Here is a 13,225-nt window from a genome sequence, read left to right on the forward strand (position 1 = left end):
ATTTTGCTCATTGAATGAGTTGCTCCGATTCTGTTTTAATTCCAGCACTTTGGCTGGAAATATGAAATGATTCTTATTATTCATACCTATTATATAAATCCATGGAAGAAAAATTTCTTAAAAAAATATTATTTTTTCTCAAACGCGAAAATTAATATACTTAAATTCCTTGAATAGAGATATTTCTTTTAAAAGGATCGTCCGCAATTTTCACACACAATCAATCACTCACATTGACAGCAGCCTAAAAAGAAAAAAAAATGATGGGAAAACGATATAATTTAATATAATAACTTATTTTTCAACGCCATAAATCATTCTCATTTGTGAGTAAAAATGAATAAAGTAAATAAATAGGGAAAGCCTTTTCTTATATTTTCGATTTTATTATACATTACCGATTTTTACCGAACAATAGAAACTTTTCTAATGCAGGATGCATTTCAAGAGTTTCGAAAGATATATTACTTGTTAAATATTATCATCAAAAACTATATGCGATTATTTTACACAAATATAACGTTCAATACTGTTATTACATCTTATTTGACTCACAATTAATTCTCTCTTTGGGATAGATAACTGTCCTAATGTTCTTTTTTAAAATAATATAAGGAATAAAACTATCACAAATTGACAAGTTAAGATTCTTAATTTCATCCGTTTCTCTGTAAGTAAAATCGAGAGCACAGGATTTCAACTATTTTTAGATAATTACGTTCTTTCAGAAAAAAATATTGAAATTAAAAGAATTTTAGACAAAACGATAAAAGTATTGAAATTTATTTTTAAAACATCGTATTCATCTAATTATTTTAGCTCATGAAAATCCATTGCCCATTGCTTTAGTAGGTAAATGCTAATTCCATTATGATTCTTATAGACTCCGTTCATGCGATGTCAATGTAAGAAATGTTACAACATGTTCCAGTGATGGCCTAAGATATTCGACTTTAAAATCAATACGATAAAGACGGGAATTATTTTTTAACATTCAATTTCATGTTACTTTAAATTATTAAATCTTAAACATTATGGGAGTAAATTCATGAACTAAAAGGATGCAGTGTTTAAATACTTTCTTAATGTATTTCTCTTAAACGATAATCCCAGTAAAATCACATATACAGATTGGTGCGTATTAAGATAATAAAAAAAAATAAAAAAAAGTTATATTTTAATATTGTATGTATCAAAAAATAATATATAAATAAAGATTTATTAAAGAGGAATATAAGATAGTTAAACAAAAATGCTTCTGTGAACCGTAGAATTTTGTTTTTCCTTCATTTTGCATATAAATCCGTCAAAAACTGCCTAAAAAATAATAATTTAAATGGCATAAAGAACAATAAACTCTTCTAAAAACAATATAGTATTCTATTTAGTTAATTAAACATTTAGCTTATAGATTATAAAAATAGCATCGTTATTATTATTTTTTAAGCATGATGTTTGGCTTTAGAAAACGTTCGGAAATGGTTATATTTTTGAATATTTGTGTAATAAAGATTGAAATATATGAAATCAGAATATAGCAATTAAGTGGGAATTTTTTGTAAAAAAAATTGGACCAAACAATTTTTTTGTCTTAAATGATGTATAAAGCAAAAATCTTCCAGTTCAGAGATTTATTAAATGATTTGCTTAAACTTTTGCAGATAGCTAAAGAAATATTTTTCTCAATTACTGAACTAAAAGATAAACTATATTTCAATCCATTCTTTAAATATCGGGATCCAACTGATAAATGAAACGGAATTTTTAATTTTTGGGAAGCATTAAAACAACTATAAAATATTTCAAAATGAATATATTATTTATTCTTTAGTTCAAGAACTGCAGAACATATGGAAGAACTGTTATACCCAATTTGAACAAAAAATATGAATTAGATTTTAATTTATGAGGTTTTTTGTAAGAAAATTCTATCCAAAGTTAGGATTTGTGAAAATAGCATCTAAAGATGTGAAATAGAATTAAAACATATGTAAATGTAAATACAAAAGTGACTTAGAAAAAATGAGTAAGAAACAAAATTCTAACGGTTTTATTAAGAACTTGCCCAAATATTAAGAATATTAGATTTAATAAAAATTCATCATTTCAGAAATTTTTCTACAAATTTCAAATTTTTTAATTCATTTTTATCGACCTTTATAAAAGCAATTGTATTGTTTTACATTTTTTATGACTAACTCTAAAACATTGAACTAAGTGAATTCAGGGAAATTCTAAAAGTAATGTCTACCATAGAAGAATGTAAAAGAAGTAACATTTAATACGCTACATAGCTACATAGCTCATTTGAATGCAGCTGTATTAATATAATAGATTATATGATACCGGCACGTTGCTGTCGCATAAAAAATAATTTTGGAAATATCATTTGAAATTTGAAATAGTTATCTTGTTTCATTAGAAAGGATATTTATTTTCTTTTCGACAATGAATACATTCATTGAAATTGAATAATATATAATAAAGAAGTATAAATAATATTTATTATATTTTTTTGTACTTTATTATTCAGGTGCTTTAGGGTAGACAAATATTTTTTTCCGTCTTCAGCAGAAACAAATATATTTCTTGCCTGCTCTACTCGTGATTATCCAAAATACAACTGGCCATGTGAAAAACTTGGATTTTTTGGTCGAATGGAGAAATGGAGTCGTGTGAAATGAAAAGGCATGTCGGTGGAAAAAGTGGGAATGCGTGGAATGAACGCATCTTTTCCATTTGACTTTCCGTTATGAATAGTTGTCCCGATTCTTAACGCATGTTGGTCTTCTGATTCTGCCGCGCGCGATCGGTTGGCACTTAAACATTGTCTTTTGATTCCTGGCACATGTTGATCTTGAAACTTTGAAGCAGGTGAATTTTCAATTCATAGACGATCTGATTCATTGCTCGTTTATAGTTCCTTGTTTGTTTGAGAAGCTCGAATTCGCTTATTTCTGCGTGCTGCGCTGGTAGATCTACTAAGTGACAAACGTTTAGGAGGCATATTTTTTGACGAAGCGATAAGCACGATATAGTACGCTCATGGAACCGAAATATCTTTGTCGATTCATTGAATATAGAAAAATGACTGTTTCCACTGGATAATTTCCACCGTATATAATTTACCATGATAGGCATCCATAATATTAATTTTACTTTGTATTCGTGAGATACACTCTTAATAATATGTGCAGTTCACCACAACCGAAGTATTGTGCACGTTGAATGACAATGCCTTGTGTAGAGGACTATTTATTAACGAAAAGAAAAAGAAAAAAAATTAGCTCTTGCACTAAATATTTTCGATTTCATTTCATTCACGTTCGTTGGATCGATGATAGCAATTTTATGATGTGCGATTAACTACTAATGACATGTGTCGTTTGCTGTTTGTCTTTTGTCAATTGTTCATTTTAAAATAATATTTAATAATAGAAATGTATGAGACGATTTGTTAGTAAATTTTATTGTTCTCAAAATAAATGCTAATAATTGTACTATGCCTACAACCTTTCCGCAAGTGCAAGCAGTAAGTTGACAAAGTTTTTTCGCAATCGGATGAACGGTACTGCAACGCATAAAATATGAACAAACAAAAATTCATTTTTATATATTAGATTGTTACGAATATATAATGTTGCTTCCCAGCACCGTTATTTCCATCGTAGGAAAGACCGTTTTACCATTAATCCTGTAGGATGCTAATCGGATGGAGGATCATGCCCCCCGGGCTTGGTGACAAATTTGGTGACTATTTGGCCACTTGGCAACGAATTCTGGTGAGTTCTGCCTGGCTGCTTTGTGTACTGTGGTTGTTGTTTACTTCCGATCACTTCTTGTGGGCTGCTGTTTATTCGAAATGTGCTACTGTATGTTGCTTGTGTATGTCTCGGTTGTGTTTTGTCGACTGTGTATTCGTGCCTTTGTGTTAATAAACCTCTTCATTTGCTGTTGTGGCCTGTTGATTATGTATATAGACCCACTACAAAGCGAACCCGCCGTCGGAATTTTATGTCCGTAACATCTGATGGTTGCAGTGGGATTGATGGACTTTGTGGAGGAATTTCCGTAACAGCATCTACTATGACGTTAAAAATATTATATATTAAAATGACCAAAGTTAAACAGAAGAAATGTTTTTAACAAATGCATACGTTCCTCGAAAATGAGAAGATTCCAAGAATCATAATGAAGAGATACCTACAAATAATAATTAGTATTTTCCTGTGATATGAAACCATGAATTTCGTGTGAAATAGAACTAACTTTTTTATCTGAACGCTGTTAAATGTGATGAAGATTTTCACACATTTACCTTTATAATAATAAATTACTTCATGTCATTTAACACAGGTTTCATTTTCATAAAAATAAATTTTGGACTGTGTCATTAATATTGTAGAAAATTTATCGAATAGAGTAAGACATAATTCAATATCAGAAATAGATAAATAGAAACACCCTAGATTTCAGACATGATGTCAAACGGCCACCATAGAGCAACCGGAGCTAAATTTTGCCGTAATATATTCGGTCAAATATAATTTCAATCTAAGATGGACTTGCACCACTTTCAAAATAAACAGATTTTCAATACTGTTAAGAGCTAAAACTTCCAACTCCCAAATACTAGAATCTAAATTTTTTTGACTATAAATTTTTTACGTGTAAAAAGATCACAACAAGTTTTATCTATAACTGCCATTATCCCCATTTTTTCAAAAATGGACTTGCCCCACTTTCAAAATAAACGGCTCATATATAAAGGCACCAAATTTTGAAAAACAGCATTCAATGAGGTCTGATTACAATATTGCATCTTTCAAGATATTAAATACGTCAAAATGAATCAAAATGCAAAAAAAAAAAAAAAAAAAAAAAAAAAAAAAAATTAAAATGTTCTAAATTAAAATTTTTCTGGAACTATCTTGAGGTTATGATTTTCACAAAACATCTTTTCAACTATTCACGCGAAATCCTCAAAATATATTGGTCTTAAAAGACACAATCATGAAAGAGCTCCTTTTTTTCCGAGAAGATGCGTAAACAACCTCCAAATTTTCCAGCAAATAAAAGTCGCAAAGAAGTTAAAATTCTATCAAATTCGGATTCAAAGAAATCCAGGTAAACTTTAAAGAAGAACGAAGTTCTTGAAACTTAGAGATCAGAGATGCGGATATTAAAGAAGAAATACGAAAAAAGAAGGAAGTTTTGAAAAGTAGAAAGCCCTTCTAACAAAATGTTTATCCGATAAGCTGCTTTGGGTTGCTTTTATCTTGAGTCGGCTTTTTTATGGTTCAGATTCTTTTTATTACACCCAATGCATAAACATAGCCAGAGAATCTTCGCCTCGCTTGAAAATGCGTGAATGCACTGCAATTTCTTTCTTTTTTTCTTTTTACATTCTCGTATACGAAATTTACAAAGAGAGAGTATTATAATCATCAAATAAATTCAAACTCGAAATTTAAGCTCATCTACGCGTTGCAGACATGTCTGTATCCAAGGAACACATTTTTGGATTCTTGCCGGACTGTCCGTCTGTTTGTAAACGCGACAGCTCAAAAGAGTTTTCAGCTAGATGAGCGAAGTATATGAAGTATGTATTTGGTATATGAGCGTTACAATAAATGTGTAGATTTATATCAAATTTTGAAAGAAATCTCTTGAACAGCAGTCTGTCTGTGCGAACTCTTGTCAAATAACTAAAACACTGATGATTTCAATTTTCCAATTCATAACGTGTTAATTCTGTAAAATTCTATTAATTCTGTAATGATATAATTTCCAGGAATTTTATAAAATTATACTAAACAATGTTTAGCCACATAAACAAAATCAAGCTTTTTATTATTATATCAAGCGTTTTTATTTTTATTTATGTACAGTTCGTTTCAGTATCCAGAGAATAAAACTTTTCGACGATTCCATCTTATAAAGAGGGGAGACGCGGAAGGATGAGCGCATTTCCGGAATTCACCTTTGACCTTAAATTCCTCCCATTAGATAAACGTGAAAAAAAAATTGAACGAAAAAGTATGTGAGTGTTGTGTCGTTTCTGACTGCATTTGATTTTAATACAAAACTGCGTTTTGATATGGCTAGTTCAAGTGACGAAAAAGCTTTCAGGAGTGGTATGAAGAAAATTTTACATAACATCATTAAATATTGTGGCCAAGAAGTAGAAAACGAGGATTATTTATTCCTGCCGTACATTCTTCGACACGAGCCAGTCAAATTGCCGGCATTTCTATTAGCACTAGGGATTGCAATATCGGACCAAAATTTCAATACCGGTATTAAGTATTTTTTAGATCGTAATACCGGGATACCGGTTTTAATACCGGTATGAGAAATTTTAGAAAAAGAAAGAAAACACAGGTGTTTCTTTATTTTATTTGCCAGTTTTATTAAAGTGTAAATATCACAAAAATAATTTGCAACTTATAAATTATAACAGTATATAAAAAATCACAAAAAGTAAAGGAACATCTTAAATATCACTATTCAGTCTGTGGTACTATTACAAATTTTTGAAATGTGATCTTAAAAACCTAATGCATCAATTGTGCTGTCAGTAAGCCTAAAAAGTAATTTTATTCAAAAATTACCAGCTGTCGAAAACGCTCTTTCGGCATCTACGCTAGTTGGTAGCACTGTTAGCAATGCGCGATATACCTTTTCCAAGTATTTACCTCTAAATCCCTCATCTTCAAATAAATCGATTTCTCGTCGGATGGTTTTGGATAGTTGATTTCTGGATTGTATTTTGGTTCGTTGAAAATTTCTTATTTATCGCTGATTCTAATTTTTGTTCAAGAGACAATTCCTTTTCACTATCGACATTTGTGTCATCATAATCTTCGATAACTGAACCGAATTCTTCTGAATGTGGAGAGTTTGTGGGTAAAAACATTTAAGAAAATTTACTATAAACTTGATCAGATTTGAATTGGTAATTTTCTTTTCTTCTCTTTTTTTTCATTTTCATTTTTAAAATCGTTATAATTATGTAAATACCGTAAGACATTATCTATTTCTGTATGCCTTCCTTCTGTGCGATTTTTCAATGTAATATGTAATTCTTCAGATAGTGATGTGTGCTGTTCTTTCAGTGACTGCAACATGAAATTTATTGTTCTATTAGCTGTTAATAAATTAAAATCACTCCAACATAATACCTCAATAGTCAGTTTTATTGGAAGTATAGCTGATACAGTTCTGGATATTAAGTCGAATTCACTATCTGAAAAATTAATTTATAGTCAATTATTACTTTTTAGATCCGATTTCAGTTTCAAAGATCGTTCCATCATTAGGAGTACTGTTCCAACGTGTTTTAGAATCTAATATTAACATATATTCTGTTTTATTTTCAGTTAGTATATATTTTAGTAATATGTCATTTTTTATAGGGGAACGTTTCAATATCTTAACAATTTTTCGAACTTTATAAATTATAGGAAGCAATTCTTTAGGGTTAATATTTCATCCTCATTAGTAATATCTTCTTCAACAATTACACTGTCATTATCTTCATTGTCAACATCACTCTCACTCTTACTCTCTTCAAAGTTGGAATCCGAAGTTTCTATATCCACAGTATTTGGATTCTTCTGTTCTTTTTTTTTTTTTAGTATAATACATCTATTGCTCATAATGAATTCCATGAGTATAGCACAATTGCTGATTTGCACCAATCAACTTTCCAATTTTTTTCGTAACTGTTTCTCCCTCAGTCGTTATGGATACAATATCTTCTTTCAGGGATAATCCATTTTTCGCTAATTTAAATTTAAGCAATTCATTAAGCCATTCATTAGCTAATTAATTTCGCCCATTAGGGATACGTAAAAACGAAAACGTATACTATTTTGCTATGTTGGCGATCCCTGAACATACATTGGAGACAATTTTAAAAATTTCTAGTAAATACTGAAAAAACGGTATTTAAACTTGTGAATACCGGTATTGCAAAATTGTACAAATGGCTCAAAATACCGGTATTCGGTATAACGGTATTGCAATCCCTAATTAGCACCATTAAGAAGATCCGACGGGAAGCAGGAAATGAACTTCGTCCAACTTTGCTTCACCTAAATATGTTCCTAATATGTTCCTTCACCTAAATAAAGTGAAATGGATGTTCTTGAAAAAACATCAATGGATGAATTCTGTCTTAACTTGGAAGGTTATTAAAAACAAGGTAAGCAAGATAAGCGTCAATCAGGGATGTATGTTTTTATGAAACGTCCTCGCGGCACCTCAAGATATACTCTAATGCTTTTTATAATTTTTATTTAACTTATCTATACTAAAAGGAAACTTTTCCGCGCTATTACAAATGAAAAATCAAAAACTGATTTTTTCGTTCCACCCAATTGACCATTCCCAAATCACGTTCTTTTTAAGAAGTCTTCGTAAAAGCTCTGATATTTTTGAATAAAGAATAAATTTGGAAACATAATTTATTGTGCCTATAAATCTTTTTAGTTCAGCAACACTAGCAGATGTTTCCAAATTTTCAACGGCTTTCATTTTTAATGTATCTATTTCAATGTCTTCCAAAGAAAACGTATGTCCTAAAAACTTAATTTTATTTTTACCAAAAACACATTTTTCTTTGTTAAGGCTACTTGAGAACGGTTACACCCTTCTCAAGTAGTTTTTTAATAACAGTTTCAGTTAACTTTTGTAACTCATCTTTAGTATTGGATCAAATAAAGATATCATCCATAGAGCATTCTGTATTTTTGAAAGACTTTAAAATATATTGCATTATTTGCAGAAATATTTATGGGACAGATGCTAAACCAAAAGGGAGTAACTGAAAGGAGTAATGACCCAAGGTGCATTCACAGTCAGAAAATCAAACGTTATTTTGGACACACGAATTTGCCAAAAGCCTCGCTTAACATAAAATAAGATAACATGTTTAGCTGTTCCTATACGTTCAACAATATTCTCGACTGTTTTAAGAAGATAACGATGTCGTTTAATAGCTTTATTATATCCGTTGGATCTATACATATACGAACTTTTTCACCTTTCTTAACAAAGGACTAACTGCAGAGTTAACATGAGTAATTGGTTTTAACATATTCATTTTAACTACGGAATCAATTTCAGCTTTAACAACTTCTCGCAAAGCAAATGGTATTCTGCGAGGAGGGTGGATAGCAAATTTGTCACCTGAAACTCAATGTCATATTCAAAATTCTTAATACATCCAAATTCCTCAAATATTTTATTAACGTTATTAGTTTTAATTTCATGCAATTGTGCTTGTACATGGTAGCGTTGAATCCAACCTAGTTTTTCACAAATCTGACATCCGAGAACGCACTAAATTCCCCTTCAACTACCATTCACTTAAGTTTCGCTGATTTATTTTCTATGATACGATTCACATATATCTCACCTAGAACTGGCGTATAACTATTATTAAAAGATCTTAAGTGGTGTATGGTAGATTTGTAAGGTTGCACACAGGCTTCATGCATTTCTGACTTTGCAATAACATTTCCTTCGGCACCAGTATCGAGTTTAAGTCTAAGAGTACTACCATTATCAAACATAACAGTTGCAGACCATCCATTCCTACTGGAATCTCCCTTTATTCTATCCAATATTTAACCTATGTAAAGAGTACCGGAAGTTAAATCTCCACCATCAGAAAAAGCTTATTTTATTTCGTGCATTTTTCCTTTATAATAACATTTATTATTCAAATTCAATGTACACTGGCCTGAGTCCTTTCTTGTTACAGTTCCGGCAAACAGCATTGAAGGCAGGGCAATTAAGCAATTCATGTGACAAATTACAATGCCAAAGTAACTTTTTTTTCCTTATTATTTACAGGTTTTTTTTCGTAAAATAGTCGCATTATTAGACGCCTTTACTAGGAAGCGTTTTAAGGAAAGAATTTCGCTTTCTTTATTATTACTTACATGCATCTCTTTCAGTTGAATGGATACTTGTTCATTTGCATGACATTTATCCATTGCTTTACTCAGTGTTAATTCCCGTTCATCTAACAATAGTCCCCGTACTTTATCAGCACATATTCCACGCACAATTTGATCATGTAATAAACTATCTTGCAAAGTACCGAAAGAACAGTCCGCTACTTTGGCTTTTAATTTCGTCAGATAAGAATCAAAAAGTTCGTGCTTATCTTGTAAACGGTCGAAAAACAAGTAATGCGTGTAAGCATCGCTCCGCTTCGGCGAAAATTAATTATTAAACATTTTTTAACATGCCTTTTATGTCAAGGAAAGAAAAATCCCTTCTTCGAATAAACTGCTTCCAGTTTTGAAAGAAAAACGAACTTTAAGTGGTGTAAGAGAGCTTTAAGGAAAATTCTACCTGAAATTGGCTTTAAATATAAAAGATGGCAGAAAAACGGAAAACATTAGTTGAACGAGAGGACATTGTTTTAAAGAGAATTCAATTTTTGAGAACCATAAAAAGATATCGCCCAGAAAATAGACCAATAATTTATATTGATGAAACTGCAGTCGATAGTAAACTGACATTTAATAAATATTGGCAGTCGGAAAAGTAGATAGCATACTCCAAGCAGGAAATGCTTCACGTCGCATTTTTATGCTGTGTGCTGGGGACTACATTGGATTTTTGCATAAAGCAAATCTCATCTATAAAGCTAGAAAGGGAATTATTACGGACAAACGACAGAAAGACGTAAATTTTCGAGAAGTGAGCGAAAGAAAAATGGACCCCTAATTTCCAGATAGTGCTGTGGTTGCAATTGATAATGCGTTCATATCATACTGCACAGGCTAATCAAGTTCTAATAGCTGCCAAAGAGAAATCTTAGACTGGCTGATAGCAAATTCTATCATTCATTGACATGATTCCTTAAAAATAGAATTATTACAATATGTAAAATTAAATGCACCCAAATTTAAGACTTTCATTAAAATTTATTGTGGTTTTATCCTTTACTTAGCTAATAGTTTGAATAGTGGTAGTAATAGCAAGAATAAACTCCACTTACAAAAAAAATCTTTATTTATAAAACATTATCTCACACGCGACCAGCTGTTGTTGTTGTTGTAAATGAGTAAAAAAGTAAATGTAATTCTAAACCGACGCCACAATCTTTGTACAGTCAAAATTAGTTCAGTTCAGTTCACTTCTTAGAATAAGGATTGATATATTAGCATGTTGCACGAATACGATTTTCAAGTACTTCGCCTTCCACCCTACCATTGTGACATCAATGCAGTCGAGTATGTTTAAGCAGATATACAAAGACAAATTTGAGATATCAACCCCACAGCCGTACATAAGCGATGAACAGCCGTACGGCCATACATAAAACGTCAAACGGTAGGTGGCAGTCTCATTTCAAGCACGTTGAAAAACTTGATATGAAATATTGGGAAAAGAAAGCTATTATTGAAGAAATGTGTGAAATCCTTTCAAATTTCTTCAATGAATGAAGAAGAAAGTGATAGCGAGTGTGATAGCGAAGCCACCCTTTCAGTGGAAAGTGAGGAAGACGATACTTAAAAGTAAAATTTGCTAATTATTTGCTGTAATGTATTTGAAAATAATAATATTCTTAAGTGAAAAAATCATTAATAAAATTATTTTTTTAAATAAAAAAAAATATAAAATATTATACATTTTTAAAATAATATTTTTAAGACTTTCCATATTTACAACAATTTATTCATTGAAAATAAAATGTTTTAAATAGAATAAATTCTCGATTTTCCATTGTTGTTAATCTTAAAAAATGCTGTCAAAAAATTCAATAATATACAAAAAATAGAAGCATTTTAATGTAAAAAAGATCGTTATTTTTTTTTCAAAAAATAATTACTAAATTTTAAAAACAGAAATTTTTTATTTATTCTTCATAATTTAATGTTTATGCTCCTTACATGAAATAAAATGAAATATTTTATGATGCATGAGTGCCTTTTTCCGTCAGTGTTGCTCATCATCAGCAGTGCTTACATCTCATAAATCCACGAATAATCCGGCTTTAAATGTTAGCATCTCCTCCTTTCATCTTTCACCACTATTGTGACGAATTAAAACCGCCCTAACACATGCGCAAAATTGCGGAATCCACTGTCAAACAATGCAGCGTACTTAAAGATATAATAATTAAAATATGCATCACAGACGTAAATAAAAATGATCTGAATGCATTATTCGTCGATCAGAAAAACGTTTCTTATGCAATGTAATCAATTACAATTACTTGAGTACTTTCTTTAAAAAATCCTTATTACTCGGGAAATTAAATATTACTTAATTATCCATTGCTCTGTTTACTCCAGAATGTTTTGAATAAATTCAAAAACAAGCATTATAGTATCGTCTAAATTTCTTTTTGATATTACTTTAATAACATATCAATTTTTAGAAACTTCTTAAATTTGTTTATTTTAACCATTAATAAATTCTGCCACTTTTCCTGAATTTTTTTTACTTCTTTTTTTATTTTATTATTGATTTTCTGATACAATCATTGTTTATTTGTCTTGTTATGGTTAACTCAATCAAGTTTTTAAATCTATCTTAACAAAGCTAAAATGTTCATGTTAGATGAATGTTAATAATAATCTTTAATATCAATGGAAGAGTCTGAGTGAAAAGTACACATTTTTTTTCTTTTCACAAAAAGAGGAAGAAAGAATAAAATTTCTCCATCTTCTAAGGAAAAAGTACGTTTTGTTGTGCTTGTTTTTTCTAAACTGCAAATATAAAATATATATTTCTCATCTCATTATTTCTCGATCTCTTCTAGTTGACAATGGAAAAAAAAAATTCTATTTCATTTATCTATGTTATAGTTGGGGCAAAGTTCAAAGCAAATGAAGTCATCGAGTGATCTTTCTGAAATTTTCCCGCATATAAATGAAATTAAATAACTGAAATTTTCCAGCATATCTCATATAAATTTGAAAAGTCGCCACAGAAATCTCGCTAAGGCTTCAAGTGCTCAGTATTTTATCTTCAATCTCACACATGAGCTAGTAATATTGGAAATATTAAAGAAAATTGCTAATTGAATATTCATTACAAGCGAATGGTGAACGATGTTACGAAATTTAGATCTTTGACGTGGATTACATCTGGTATGTAATCTTCAGTGATATTTCTTGGCAGATAAGACTAGCATGTAGTTAATACACCACAAAATCGCCAACTTTTACCTAGAGCTAAAATTGTAGTCAAC

General features: G+C 30.3%; 1 protein-coding gene across 1 annotated transcript in view; it reads right to left on the minus strand.

Moving 5' to 3' along the window:
* Positions 1-220: 220 nt before the first annotated feature.
* The window catches only part of LOC129963007 (uncharacterized), a 125,554-nt gene continuing 112,549 nt past the window's right edge, over positions 221-13,225 (minus strand). Inside the window, exon 7 of the mRNA XM_056077011.1 lies at positions 221-244. Coding sequence (XP_055932986.1) covers positions 221-244 — 24 coding nt within the window. The remainder of the gene's footprint in view (positions 245-13,225) is intronic.

Source organism: Argiope bruennichi, chromosome 3 (assembly GCF_947563725.1).
Source record: "Argiope bruennichi chromosome 3, qqArgBrue1.1, whole genome shotgun sequence".
Classification (NCBI taxonomy): domain Eukaryota; kingdom Metazoa; phylum Arthropoda; class Arachnida; order Araneae; family Araneidae; genus Argiope; species Argiope bruennichi.